A 15,295-nucleotide genomic window follows, 5' to 3' on the forward strand; every position below is an offset into this window, starting at 1 on the left:
GTCCACTTCTTAAGAACTCCACCTAAGACACGATTAAAAAAAATAAGGACAGGTTGAATGGTCATCTCTGGGAAGGACACTGCAATTACCATTAGCTGGGACAGCAAGAGTGATGGGGATAATGGAGACCCCTGGACTCAAATTAACATGAAAAGATAACACATCACAGCACTCAGACACAAGTCTCTGCTTGGTGGGCACCAATTCAGTCCCGGTGGTATGCGGACTCTGATGCACGATGTCCAGGATGAGGTGCCATTCTGAGGTTTACCAGTGATGAAATGGCATTGCTCCAAGCTTTCATGTCTTAATTTAAGTGCAAGGAGGGTGAAATGTCTGCTCTATAAGGTGATGCAGAACAGACCTCAAGAATCAGGTTTTTCCATCCAAATTCCTGCTGGGAATCTTCCAATGAACGGTACAGATGAAAAAACTCTCGTGGTTCTTTACACTTGACTCCAGGCAACAGAGATGTGAGATGCCTTCGGGCTCAGCCCCAAACCACAGCTGATATACAGCACCACCCGCTGGGTGGATTCATCACATGAGGTTTCTTCAGATGATTTCATCTGAGTCTTCTTTAACAGCAAGTTCCAGAGTACAATAAGATCTTTATCCTTTAACATTTGTATGAATATACAAGTATTTCCAAGATTTCAGGCCAGATATCAGTGCTTGAGTGAACTATATAACCATTTAATAGAAATAATAAAACATCGATACAAATATAAAGACATAATCAGTATAAAAGGCTTATATTTATAAAAATACTTTTAGGTAACAGTTTTCCCCTGAGGGTTGACCACGCATGTTGCACCCATAAATATCGCCTGGCTCTGCAGCCGGCTTTCCAAAGTTGCGAGTTCAGCTGGAAAAGGAAGTGGTGGTGGTTCCAGTCAGGTGACCTGGCCGAAGTGACTGCCTCAGGTTGGCACCTGGGCTTGAGAGAACGAGGACGAGAACAGCATCGTGGGGCCTCCGAAAAATCTGGAGGAGATTCTTTCTTCCAAATATGGAAGATACAAAGATCAGGAAGACAGGCGAACCACTGGGCCACATGACCGGGGTGGGGTGGGGTGGCAGGTCACTGGTTTTTTTGGACCCAGTCCCAACTGTCTTCATTCTCTTTACGGTTCTTCTCAGCTTCAATAATTTCTTTGTACCTTCTGCGAAAGAAGCCCATCTGAAAGGCAGAAAGAGGAGGTGCCAGGTTAGAGATGCTGGGGAATCAACCGTTTTTGATTCCCAAGCCACCTGGACCCGGAGGAAACCTGACCCATGCTCCCAACTCCTCAGACTGGGCTGATCTAGAAAAAGCATCATGTGGAACCACTTTTCAAAATGCACGGACTTCCTGCAAGCTTTCTTATGATAAGTTGTTTGTTCCTCGTAATGTGCTTCTGGTGGAGTGTTTCCCAAACTGTATGCTGGGGAAGGCTAGTTCTTGAGCTATTCATAGGTTGTTTGGGAGTAAAACAGATTCCACGGTCAAATAAGTTTGGAAATGATACACTCTTTAAGAGATTCGTAATGTACAGTAGAACAGTAAAGGATCAAATCAACCTTTTAGGAAAGGATTAAGGAAGTCAGGGACTTGATATTTCCCAAGCTTATCTGGCTTTTGATAAATCTATTAAATCCTGAGAGAGATTAGCCATTGCAGAATAATTTGATAAGTACTGCTCTCATACAATAGGAGTTTTAAAGTATCTGCAGATCTGCATCCTATCTTGCTGTCCTCTAGATCTGTCACTCAAATCTGTGACCCTCGTGAGCTGCCGAGCTGCCGTGCACACAGCTGGCAGTGTGTACCCCCCTAAAACTGGCAACTCCTCCTGAGCCACGAAGGCAGTTTCCTTTAGCTTAGTTCTGAAAAGACCTTTCCTTCCGATGTCTATGGCTTTTCACACAGGGTAAGATGAATTTCCATTTCTTTTCACATAGTCAGCATAGGCACTACTGCCATATAAAAGTAACTTTTTGTAGCCCAAAGCTGACCTTTTCTCCCAAGCTCAGGAAGACCTGGTATCTCTTGTCCTGTGCTCCCTAGCATTAGTGGCCTCTGTTTCTGAGACCAGACATCCTCCTGCATCTGCCCTTAAACATGACTGACTAGAGTTGGTGTACAAATACCCCAGCTCCCTCTCTCCTTGGGTGCGAAACCCTGAGGTGCATGCTCCGCGTGGAACTTTCCCGCAGTGGTGACCAGCTTGATAACACATCCTTTATTAGCTTCCTTCCCTGCCCTCTCTTCTCTGGTCTCCTATCACTGTTTCTTGAGATTATCTTCCAAATAAATGACTTGCCCTCAAATCCTTGTTTCGATCCTCTTGAATAGGGGAACTGAAACAGACACGCACACTTGGCTCGCTGCTGGGAGGCTGTGCTGCAGGTCTATGGTACCACACTGTCACTGGTGTATAATTTCCATAGTCATATTTGAAAACGCTTGGGACTCATAATCTCTGCAATCTGCTGCCAATGGGGAATGCACATACAAAACCTGCCCTAAACAAATCGTCAAGCAAACCCAGGCTTGTGGGCACATCTAGCTCCTTTGTGCATCTTTCCTCACACTCCTTCACCATGAACCAAGCATCCACAGTCTCACTGCACCATCTTCCTACTCCTTGAAAGGGGCTTACTGGCCCAGGTGAAAATGAGAACCGTCAAGAGAGCTGCCAAGACAGCGCTGGTCACCTCCACCCACATTGCCAAGGGAGTCCTGAGAGTTCCCTTTGAGAGCAGTCTGATGGCTGGGAGGGAGTGGAAGCTTCCACAGAATAGCTGGCAAGGGTCTTGTGCTCTGAGCTTCGATCCTCAAGGCCCGTTTCACAGACAGACACTGAGTTCCCTGGATATGTCCTCCCAGCATCAGACCACATCTGTCAGAACCTCACTTTATGACACCCCCCCATATACTTTTCTCTCATTAAATCTCTACCACCTTCTCCCTTCTGCAAGGGATGTGGAAAGGAGGCTTGGCTTGAATGTTCTGGATAATTAGAAAAAGGTCGTTGTTGTCATCCTCAAAGCATACCCACAGGAGGCCAGGAAAGCGACCCAAGACTTCATGGAAATGTCTAACTCAGAAGTCACTGCTTGACATCTCATTCTTGAAAGATAAAGATGTGGTTGACAGGGCGAATGTGTCACGTGCACCTTCTGAGCTGAGGAGAACATAATCATAGAAAGAAGGCTGGATATAACATGAGAATAAGATTCTTTAGCACATGACTCTGCCCGCGGATAGTGTGATGTTTCAGTGATCTCCAGTTACTCACTTTAACTCTAGAGAAGTAACATATCTCTACTGTGGCACCAATCAAGCAGAGCTTTAACTGTCTGCTCTCTTATCATCTTTCACATTTGTCTCAGGACTCCTACAGATTTGTGCTTTTTATCCCCAGAGCTCAGCATCTCACCGCTACTTACTGCCAGTGATAAGTTGCAAAAATGCCCCTGTATCCATGCCCTGTACCGTGGCTTTGCAGCAAGTCCTATCAGGAGACGGAGTCTGTTTTCCACACCCTGAATCTGAGTCGTGACTTGCTATGACAGTTGGGTGCATGGGAGGTGATGCCCTGTCAGTTCCACACTTAAGCCTCAAAGGCCTTGCACACTTCCACTTGCTTTCTCAAAACGCTGCCTGGTTTCCAAGTGAATGAGTTTGGTCTCGCTGCTGAAAGATGAGTCCACCAGCTGAGGTCCTCCTAGACCCGCCAACCCCCAACTGCTTGCAGGTGTAGGTTTGAGCCCCGCTGAGATGGGAGGACTGCCCTGTTAAGCTCAGTCCAACCCTCAGAATTGCGACCTATGTAGATGGTGGTTGTTTTTAAGTCCCTAAACTTTGGTTTGTTACATAGCAAGAGTTAACTGATACAGAACTCCATATTTTTTTGCCTGAATTACTGAATGAGTCAACACCCACGGGAAGGGTGGCTGAGGGGCAGCCTGACAGGGCTCTAGATGGAAAGAGCATCACTGTGTCCTGTCCTGCTGAACAGACTTTTCTTGTTCATCGCTAAGGAGGACAAGAGTCAGCTCACCTTCTCACAGCTATGCTGGCGTAAGGATTTGATACAGAGAGTGCAGTATAGCAAGGATTTAGAGTGCCTGGCCCAACTCTCACAGGAGGCTCTCCTGTGCTCATGTTTATGTGTGTCATACTTTTTACCAACAAAGTGATGGTATATCATCTCCTGTAGGCATCCAAAAGCAAGCTCTTTCGTCTCAAGTGGTATGGTGTCAGCATTAGTCTTTTTTTAAAAGTTTAATTAATTTGGTTGCACCGGGTCTTAGTTGTGGCAGGCAGGCTCCTTAGTTGTGGCTCGCTGGCTCCTTAGTTGTGGCATGCAAACTCTTCTTTGTGGCATGCACGTGGGATCTAGTTCCCTGACCAGGGATCGAACCCAGGCCCCCTACATTGGTAGCTTGGAGTCGTAACCACTGTACCACCAGATAAGTCCCTCAGCACTAGTCTTGAAAAGTCTACCCCTGCTGGCAGTAACCGTAGAGCTTCTCTTAGAAACAGCCTTGCAACCTCTCCACCCCACTCCAGTGAGGCAGGATATCCAGAGCCCTGTTCCCAACATAACCTGTGTGTAGTCTCATCTTTAGATGGAAGCTTGGAGCTGCCACTGGTGTCTGTCCTCCTTCTTTGGAGCCCATGACCATTTCTTAAAACACAGAACACGCTCATGTCTAGGGAGTGCTGGGTACAGTAACGCAGGCTGTGCACTGCATATAAGGGGGGAGGGTGCCACTCATATCAGAGAGATCATGGACGTGTAAACTTATTACAACTATTTTCCAGCAGATGGCAGTCGGGTGTCTTTTTCTAACAAAATCAGTAGATTTTCTGAATTTTCTGACAGATGGAAGTAAAGCTTCTGGAGGAAGGGGCGCTGTTTACTTGTCTGCACAAAGGTGCGATATAGTCTAGAGGTGGTTCTGTCAAATTAATATTGTTTCTTACGTGATCAAACGAATTCCATTTCAGAAAAAGAGAATATCACCTTTGTGCTGTTGTTTAGAGACCGGTTTTGGCTTTTGGTATAGAACCCAAAGCCCAGGCTCTGAGTTTACCAAGCCAGGGTTCCCCAAACAACTGTGTCATACCAGGCCTGCTCAGTGCCACAGGACCTACTCAGAAGGGTTGGACGGGAGAGGTGCCGCATGGGGAGCCTGGAGTTCTGAGTATTGCTCACGCTTGGCCACAGGGCAGGTCATTTCCTGGCTCTGAACCCCAGTGTCTTTGTCTCTGCCCAAGAGATCGATGGCATTCTCAGACCTCTTCTAGCCCTGAAACACAATGAAAGCTTTTTATGTTGGTCCCCAAAGCAAACTCGGGACTGCAGCCTATAGGCCATACAGCTGTGTATCCAGTCCTCACACGCAGGAGGCACAGGGCACAGAGTCCTTGCCTGGTATCATTTTTTTCTCAAAGAGTTTTTGGAAAATTAAATTTCCAATTTTTATATTAAAGTATGGATATGTTATAAAGTATAGAGAAGTCTAAAACACTTAAACACTAAGATAACTCAAGACTTCAAAGACATTTCTCTCCTGCAACAGGCTTACACCCTCACCATCACTAGTACTCATGGTTACTTTGGGGAAAACCTTGGAGAGATGCTGGGCAAACCTACATTTTCCCAGCCAGCTGAGTCCACACTGAGGGTGCCGGGAAATGAGCCGTGATGAGTTAAGCTGGACCCTCAGCAGCCTCTCACTCAATTCCAGTTCAGTGGAGTATGTGTTTTCCTGCACTTTTTCTGGATCCTTCCAGGGCTTGCGTTGCCACTTGAGGGGCAAAAGGCTCTGTTTATAACTGCTGTCTGTAGCGGAGGGAACACTCATGGAAACCCTACAGGAAGAGAGACTCCAGCCAAACTTGGCTTCCCTGGAAACTGAGGGAGCAGGGGTTTTCTGGCTTCTTGTCTGTGCCGCTCCTGAGGGGGACCTGTGGCCCCACAGGGCAGCTCCCTCAGCCCTCCTGACAGATTCACACAACTTTCTGATATAAACTTGTATCAAAAAAGCTGCCAGAAAACTCCTAGGGAAACAGCAGGTTTCCCCTGAATGGCCCTCATTAGGAAGGTTCTGAGAGGGGCCTGGGGTCCAGGAAGAAGTGAGAATGACTGGGTTCTGGGGTCCACATCCTACAGCACCAGCCTCCTCCTTCCCAGCCCAGTTCGGGGTGAGTGAAGGGCGGCCGCAGAACCCCACGGCCTCTGGTCTCTGGGGAGATGCCCACCCCCTCCTCCCTGGCTTTTGGATTGCCTCCTGGGCAGCTATTCCAAGGGCCTTGGACACACTCCTTCTTTGGACTAACTCAGAGCCTCATGTTTATGGGTCCTTTCAAGTTCCTTGACTATTTACATAGCACGTCTCTGTCTCGAGATGTCAACAGTGCAACATCAGCCCAATATTTACTTCCAAACATAAATAAGTCCCCACTGAGCGTCTCTGGCACATGGTCTTAATTGAGACAGTGCGAAGGGTATGTGTGTGTGCACGTAAGTCTGTGCATTTTCATTTTCTCTGCAGGAGAAACAAGGATGGGTCCTCACAGCCCAGCTGGAGGGCAGGTGATAACCCCAATGACCCCTGGAGGGGCTGCCAAACCTACCCATCCGCTGGGCCATTTCACAGATTTATTTTTCCAAGTATTTCTGCTTGAGGTCAGCAGGAATGCTCTTAAATGAAAACCAGGAGCCCAAAACCAGCTCTGGAGCAGCAGGCTCTTGGAACAGGCCCGGCTGACAGAGGGTTCGAGACAGTCCTTCTGAAGGACGGTGGCAAACCCACTGCACAGCCCACCTCTATACCACTTGTGAGAAGGCAGAGCTGGCAGGTCCTGGGTCTTTTGGGAAGAGGCTGGTCATGGGGCTGGCCAGGCCACGGCACTGCCTTTTGCTCCAGGCCATCTCACTGGCAAAAGGGGCCAACAGGAGAGAAGGGAAAGGTTCCTGGGCTGGAAGCAGTAGAGGAGGATGCAGAGTTTTCTCCTTCACTGAGTGGTGGCCTGTGTGTTTTGGCAAACTGTACAAGGGAGCGAGGAGAGGGGGAGAGAGAGGGAGAGAGAAGCCTGGGGCCCTAAATGAGGCTTTTCCTCTTGAAGGAAAAACATCCCAGCATCTCCACTCTCTCACCACTTGACTCAAAGGCCGGCTTGATGAGTTGAAGGCACTTTTTAAAGGTGCAAGTCACATATACCCTCTGAATAATGAAATTCCTCCTATAAACAGGTCTTTACGATTGTCTTGAAGAGGCACAGGGCCCAGGCCATTTCAAACCCAAACAGGAGCCAAAAGAAAGGAGAGTGGACTCATTTGGATTTTTCTCCCTTAAAAGAGTTTCCTATTTCAAAGTTTTCTTCCTGCACGGTGGCTTGGCAGGCTACTGTAATCCTTGCACAGAAAGTTTAAATTATGGCTCCCAGTGTCTGCTAACAGCTCGGCTCTGGGAAGGCTGATTAGGATCCATTTCAGAATGTGAAGAAGGGTCTGGTTAGCTCGGGGCCCTCGTTGTGGATTTTGCACCGGAGCCAGGACCTGCTGCGGCCAAGCATGAGACAGCGCCTGATGTGCCACCGGCCGACCCTCTGGAAGGCCCCGGAGGAGAGAAGGAGGCTGAGCGTTAGGCAGGGAGCCTGGACTTCGGCTCTGGGGAAGGTATCTGCTGACCCTATAAGGGGTTTCTGTTTCAGATAAACAGGGGATGATGGGCATGTTGGTAGAACCACGGCGACATGTAGGAGGTGTGGCACAGGCTCTTTGCCTGGCCAAGTGCTGCTTACTCCTCAGGATGTGCTTGGCTCAGCCTCGGTCCCTTAACTGCTTTCCCCAGTCTTTATGATGGAGTGAGGGCTCTGCTGCTTATTACCTCTGTCCCTTCACCCCGAGCCGGCCACTTCGCAGGGATCTGTTCGCTGAGTGAAGGCACCGGCCGGCTCACAAGTGTAAAGCTTGTGCTAACCCGCAGGCCTTCATGGCACAGAAAATCCATCTGCACTGGGCCAGCCGCCTTGTTCTGTTTTTGATACCACGCCACCATCCTTGTACTTTCTGGGGAACAACCATTTTGGGCTCATGAGCTCAAGGCAATGGCAAGCAACCATAGGTAGCAGTGTCAGGTGCTACACCAAAGGGAACTTCAAGAGATGTGGCTCTAGAAAGGAAAGAGGACTTGAACATTGCCCACCTGTCTTCAAAGGCTCTAGTGAAGTGTTTACTCATCAGCAGTGGCAACTGGGTACCATGCAGTGACTTTCCCCTTGAAAGTATTGGAGGGAATGATATGTGAAATACGGTAATAAGCCAGAAGCAGTTAGACCTCCCATCTAACTCAAATATTAGGCCCATTAATCAACGGATTTCTGTGCACTGAATTGTCAATATTAGACCTCTATACACAATGCATGTTTCTTAGGTTATAGACATAGGGATCCAAGTTGACAAGAGGTCTGTAGTTGACTCACAGACATAGAGAACAGACTTGTGGTGGCCAACTGTGAGGGGGATGGATTGGGAGTTTGGGATTAGCAGATGTAAACTATTATACATAGGACGAATAAACAACAAGGTCCTACTGTATAGCACAGGGAACTATATTCAATATCCTGTGATAAATCATAATGGCAAAGAATATGAAAAAGTGTATAAATGTGTATAAATGAATCACTTTGCTGCACGGCAGAAACTAACACAACGTTGTAAATCAACTATGCTTCAATAAAATAAATAAAAAACAAAAGAGGTCTGCAGTTGAAGTTTTAGGAACATGTAGGTCTTCAGAATAATCCTACATTTCATTTGCCCTTTTCAGTGTCCTATAAAGTCATTCTATTTAGTTAGTCCTTCAAGAGAAAAATATTTTTCCTAAAGAAACTCCCTCTGCCAAGCTCCTTACTGCACTGTCGCTGTGCCTGTAGAGACTACCCACTCTGAATGTTGAGTGCGTTCATGAACCCGGCACCGAGGTTTAGTTTTTTTTCCTCCAAGGAGCTCAATCATAATTTTATCTATGACACAATGGAAGAGAGATGAGGTTTCATCTACTTCAGAACAACAAAACTTCCAGTTAGGCTAATCGTCCTTTGCCATAGTGAGTTTTACAGAAAAGATTAAGATTTTGCCCATATTTCTGAATATCATGTATGTGATAGACAAAAGATGGCCACTACTTCTTCGCTACTCCTCCCATTGGGAGGCAGAGTCTCTTTCCTGTTCCTTGACTCTAGGCTGGCACGTGACTGCTTTGACCAACAGAGTGCAGCAGGACGATGCCATGTCAGTTCTGGGCCAGCCTTTCAGAGGACTAGCAGCTCTCACCATGCTCTCCCAGAGCTGAAGCCACCATGTAAAACATCAGCCCACTCTGCTGGAAGGGCCATATGTAGAGGCCCTGAATCTACACGAAGAGAGGCAGGGGCCAGGCAGAGTCCGGCCTTCCAGCCATCTCCACCCAAGGTGCCAGCCACGTGGATAAAATTGTCCTGTGAAGTGAAGCAGACCAGCCTAGTCACCAGGTGAATGCCCTTGTGTGACACCACTCAGTGCCACTTGGAGCAGAAGAATCATCCAGCCAAACCCTTCCTGAATTCCTGACCTATACATATGTTAGGCAGAAGGGAACTCAATTTGGTGGCAATTTGTTGTGCGGCCATAGCTACCCAGTACCATATAAAAGACTGTAATTTAGGCAATAGCACCACTGACAACCATGAAATCCTGCTGGGGCGAAAGCCTTTAGGGTATCTGCCTAGTTTCCTTCTAAGATTAGCCCCTATCCCCACCCCTACCTGGCCTCCCCACACCTCCACACTGCATCTTTCTCCTGCGCTGGCCTTAGCTGTCTGCATGTGGGAGACATGTGACCCAGCCCTGGCTGGTCACATTCTCTCTGCCACCTCCTGGCCTCTTGCCACAGTTGTAGACATTTGACTTGAGCTGAGCCAGTCAGATTCTTTCTCCCAGGCTTGTAGGACTGGGACTCAGAGGGGGCTGATCAGTCTGTGTCTGTGGCTAGAAGTTTTGACGGCATCACTCACCAGCTTTCTCAGAGGTGTTCTAGACCCTTCCTTCCTCCAGCAGTTAAGACGACCTTGTCTGGTTAAGGCCCCTTGACCGCCACCACTCTGCTTTCGTGGCCAGTCCATGGCAGCGGGTGATGCTGCCTTCTCGGGCCCTGGCTCTTTGGATCACACACAGCTGGGTGGCCTCAGGGTGCTGGCCACCCCATGACACCCCCTCCTGACACACCACATTCTTTAAAGAAACATGGCAGAAGCAGAGCGAAGCAGATGGCAGTTGGAAGGAGGTGGGAGGGTGTGCTCAGGAGAGGGGACACTCCTGAGTGGCAGAGCCAAGTGGGGGGCCCAGAGGGAGGGGGTGGGACACAGCCACCCCCCTCCCCACTCTGTGTCCCTGTCTGGTCCCATGCACCCAGCAGTGGAGGACGGTGTTCCCTCTCTTGTGAAATGTCTGTACAAAGGCAGAAGGAAGTATCTCCCTCTCACACACACACAAACACACACACACCCCCCAAAGCCCTTACTGTCTTCAGATCCCAAACACTGAGCTGGCTTTGTTCTCTACCCCCAGATCAGACGTCTTGGCAGGAAGGAGTTGGAGTTAGAGAAAAGGGAGAATTAAGACTCTATCTGGTCACGCAGATTAAACAAACAACAAATGGGCAAGTTTTTCAAAAAAGGTAGTATCTGCTCCTGGTAAATATACAGGAAAATGGGCACTTTTGATACACTGCTTGTATAACCTTTCCAGAGGGCAACTGCTAATATGTAATAAAAGGCTTAAAACATGCATTTCTTTTGACTCGGTACTTCTGTTTCTAGGGTTTCATCTTAAGGACATAATGAAGGAGTTGTGCAAATATTTGGCTCCAAGCACATTCACTGTGGCACTGTTACAAGAAGTGTGAAACGAGAAGCCATGTGAATGAATCCCAGCATCCGAGGACTGGGATCTGCCATACACCTGCAGCCTGAGGACAGCGCTGGACACGGGTTTTTAACAATAGGAAAGACTTTCACAATTCTGCATTCAGGGAAAGCTAGGCTGTAAGCTAGTAAATGGGATGTCCAAAAGGCACGGGAACCTGAGATAAACTGATTTTCAAGTAATATGCTCAATATAGTTTTCTTCAACCTCCAATACTGTTTTTCAGGTGAAGTCCAACTGTCAATCTGAAAAGATGTACAACAAAAACACTATTTTCCCTGCGTTTCTAGATTTCTTGGATACTCTGAAGTGTATTTACTATACTTTTTTCAGATTGATAATTGAACTCATTGCTTTAATTTTAGAGGTCCTACACCTTAAAATGTATCGGGTATTTTACTGGAGAATTTAACACACTATTCACAAATAAGTGGGTGCTATGAGAATGCCTGGTCTCTGTCTATTATGTAGGGAAAAAGTTCAAGAAGAGACAACGCTGGTCTCACCACGGTTATTTCTGGGATGGGGACTCCTGAGTATTTGACAACTTTTCTGCTTACTGACATGTGTCTATGTTTGATCAATAAATACAAATTATTTTGGAATCCCAAAGAAACTAATTATTTGAATTAAAAGGATCCATCCATAATCATGTAAGAGGCTGTTTCCACCTGCCTCTGAAACCTGCAACACTGGAAAAGCAGGGACTTGGTGTCAGGAAGTCCCAGCTGTGGTCCCTGGTGCTGCTGTAGGAGCTGGGGACACGTTGGAAACAAGAACAGACAGGACCCAACTCACGTGGCACACTACCATCCCGTGGAAGAGACAGACCTTCCTCAGATAATGACTCTGAAACCATTACTGAATACAGAGGCCCTAAAGTCAAGGACGCCAGGTGTCTGAGAGAAGAGTGCAGGGCAAAGAAACCATCTTAGAATTGGGGGTGAGGACACCCCTTTCTTCTTGAGAAAGTGACAAGAGGCAAGATGTGAAGGATGAGCAGGTGCTCCCTGCTGAAGGAGGCAGGGCAAGTCTACCCCCTGGGGCACCTACGAATGAACCCCCATGGGGTTGGGAGAACATCTGATGAAGCTACCCAGGCAGCACTCCAGACATACAGCCCATCGTCATTACTAGAATCTTCTGGGCAGAAATCTTTTCCATATTCCACATGGGAAAAGAACAAAGAATGGCTCTGTAGTTTCTTTTCTTATTTTTGTCCCAAGTAAAGGAGTTAACCATCCCCGTCCCAGTCCCAGCTGTTACTCCCCAAGCTTGTGCGTTGGAGTGAGGCTCCCACCACCCTGTGTTAGGACTGGTGGCAACTCTGCTAGGGAAGGCAGGAGAAGAGGGTAAGATTTTGGGGTTCCCTCTAAAGCGGTCCAGTCCTCAGGTGTGAATGGCCTCAGGAGGAGCCTAGACTCCATTCACTGCCTGGAAGGGACCCTGCCCTCCTTTCATTGTACCTGCACTGGGAAGAAGTTCCACCAGGAAACCTTTTCCGACCATGCGCTCTAGCCCTGCCGAGGCAGGAGAGCTGGGTGTCTGGTCGGGGACTCCCTGGGGACCTGCGCTCTCCACTCACCTTCCAGAGCAGCACAGCCAGCAGCAGGAAGATGAGGATTCCCACCAGCAAGCTGATGGCAATGATCCACCCCACGACGTAGCCTCGGGGCTCCAGATTGTGCAACGCCTCGAAGACCACCTGGGAGGCAAAGCAGAAGTGAGATGGTTCCCAAACGGAAGCACCCACCGCCTGAGGGGACCCAGCCTGGGCTTGACATTGGGACTGAACTGGAGAGATGTGTCCAGACTGCTGTTACTCTAAAGTGGGCTCTCTTGAGCGCTTTCCTGGGTGTATACGGATGGATTTTTCACAAGGACCTGAAAAGGCACTTGAAATCGCAGCCCCAGTTCTTGAAAGGGCTGTAATGACAACAGGCCTGATTTAAGTATCACGAGGTGAACATACGTGTGGTGAAAAACTGAGAGGACGCACTATGTTCTTGACTCAGAACAGACAGTAACAGTCTGTTTTATTATGGTTTTGAAACAAAGGGCACGGGCGTGCGCTCCAGGTAAGACAGTACTTCTTTCTGAGTGTTCCGCACACTGTGTAACTTAGTGTGATTACTCAATTAATGCCAGTTTCCCCAGTAGACTGTGGACCTCAAGGGCGGGGCACAGTTTGCCTTGGGTCTCATGGCGATGCCTAGCACACTAAAAGCACTCACTCGAGGAGCGGAGCCCTGGTCTCCAATGGGAGCCATAGGTCCTCAGAGCCCATGTCTCAGTGGGGCATGTTTTCCCAACTTTGATGGAATCTCAGTGGTGTGCTAGCTCACATCAATGGTGCGCATCTCTTCCCAGTTCCACGTCTAAGGATGTTACAATGCTATGTTGAAATGGTCCATCACAGGAGTATTTATACCACCTAAAGTGGCGCACAAATCAGGGCACCCCCACCCTCCTGCCAGAGAAGTGATAGCTTAACACGTGCTAGCTCAACACTGACTGTGCTCTTTGGCTCTATTTTCGCCCCACTGGTCACAGTAGAGTTTATTTTTGTAGATTTCAAAGCATCCATTGTGTCCTCTACAGCCAATCCCTAACACCCCACCATCCTGTTCAAGCTCCTCTGCTGAAGAGACAGAAATCTCAGCTCTGGGCAGCCCTTGGCTGCAGACAGGCTGGCCCAGCCAACAGGGCTTTGTCCAAGCTAGGCCGTGTGCTTGGAATGCCCAGTCCCTCCTTGGAGAAGGCCTACGTAAACCTGGCTCAACCCTGAAAGCCAGCTGATTTTTTGCTTGGCAGGAAGCCTCGCTGGTTATGGGAGCACCTTGCTCAAGCCTCAAAGGTGACTGGGCACATGACTGAGTTGATACTAGCGCTATTTATGTTACCTTTTTAGGGTCTGGCTTCCCTCTCTCTGTAACATTTCTTGAATGCTCCTCTGTGTCAGGCTCTGTGCTTTTCTTGCAGTCTCTTGTCTAACTCACACAATCACCCCAGGAGGTATTTAGCACCTATTTTACACAGCAGGACATGGAGGCCCAGAGAGGACAAGGGATTTGCTCTGGGTCATGTAGCTTAAAATGCAGAGTCAGAATTTGAACTCAGGTCTAGTCAACCCCAAACTCCCAATCTAAGCTGGTCACCAGCACACCACAGAGTACTTGGCTGACAGTGGCACTTTAAAGATTATCTGTCAACTAAATGGATCATTTACTGTCTCTTCCCTGGTGATAAGGAAAGCAAACACAATCACCTTTGTCTCAACTGTCTTCATTCCTACAGTTGAGGTGGGGGGGTGTGCTGGGGGAGGGGAGGACGGTCATCCATGAGGCAGATCCTGAATTCAAAACATCATCTCTAGGGAAATCAGAGCAGAAACCATTCCTTCCTATGTTGGGACAGATCAAAGAAAACTGCCTACAGAACACAGTAGTCATTTCTGGGAATGGAAATAAGGCCTCTTTTCAGCACATACTCACTAGCTGTGTGACCTTGGACCGGGTACTTTATCTCTCTGAGCCTCAGTTCTCTCCTCTGTAAAACAGGGGTAGAACAGCACCTCTCCAGAGAACTGAAGGCACTAACGCATGCAGAACGATTGGCAGAGCCCACCCCTGACACGTGGCGGGTGCTCCCATCAGCATCATTAGCACTGCTGGCAGGGAGATTTCTTTTGAGGTTGTGCATGGTTGGCTGACACCCTTTTTAATTTTAAAAAACTATTTATTGAAGTCTAATATACATAGAGAACGGTCTACATAACCTAAGTGCACAGCTCACTGCATTTTCACGAACTGAATGCGAAATGCATCTGTGTAGCCAGCACCTAGATCGAGATGCAGGATAAGACCAGCTGCTGAGAAGCCCCCTTCATGCTCTCTTCCAGTCACAGCCCCCACGAAGGGTAATCGTCCTGACGGCCAAGAGCCTAGATGAGCATCACTGCTTTTGTCCACGCTCTCCTTGGAAGGACTTCTTCCTTCCACATTAGGTTTGGGAGATTCCTCCAGGCTGGAGCATGGCATTCTCATTGCTGTGTGAATACACCTCGATTTATTTATCCATTCTACCCGGTTTGGGGCTATTACAAAGAGGGATTTTCAGACATGAGGCGATCCTGAAGGAGGAATATGTGGGGGTGAGAGGTGGTGGGACAGAAATGGGCTGTGAAATCTGTCATCTTAAGCCTACTCTTTTTTATCTGGTTCAGATTAGAGGTTTCTGTCTTTAAAGACAGAGATTCATGTCTTTGAGTTACTGCCCCTAAAAGCTGTGGATCAAATCACCTCTCACATTCAGAATCTCTTGTGGTG

General features: G+C 48.1%; 1 protein-coding gene across 1 annotated transcript in view; it reads right to left on the reverse strand.

Annotated features, from left to right (window-relative positions):
* Positions 1 to 442: 442 nt before the first annotated feature.
* Positions 443 to 15,295, reverse strand: part of ITGA9 (integrin subunit alpha 9) — a 350,005-nt gene continuing 335,152 nt past the window's right edge. The window contains exons 27-28 of the mRNA XM_065885198.1: positions 12,553 to 12,672; positions 443 to 1,183 (exon numbers count right to left, since the gene is read on the reverse strand). Of these exons, the coding sequence (XP_065741270.1) occupies positions 1,085 to 1,183; positions 12,553 to 12,672 (219 nt within the window). The 3' untranslated portion in view covers positions 443 to 1,084. The remainder of the gene's footprint in view (positions 1,184 to 12,552; positions 12,673 to 15,295) is intronic.

Source organism: Phocoena phocoena, chromosome 10, assembly GCF_963924675.1.
Source record: "Phocoena phocoena chromosome 10, mPhoPho1.1, whole genome shotgun sequence".
Lineage (NCBI taxonomy): Eukaryota > Metazoa > Chordata > Mammalia > Artiodactyla > Phocoenidae > Phocoena > Phocoena phocoena.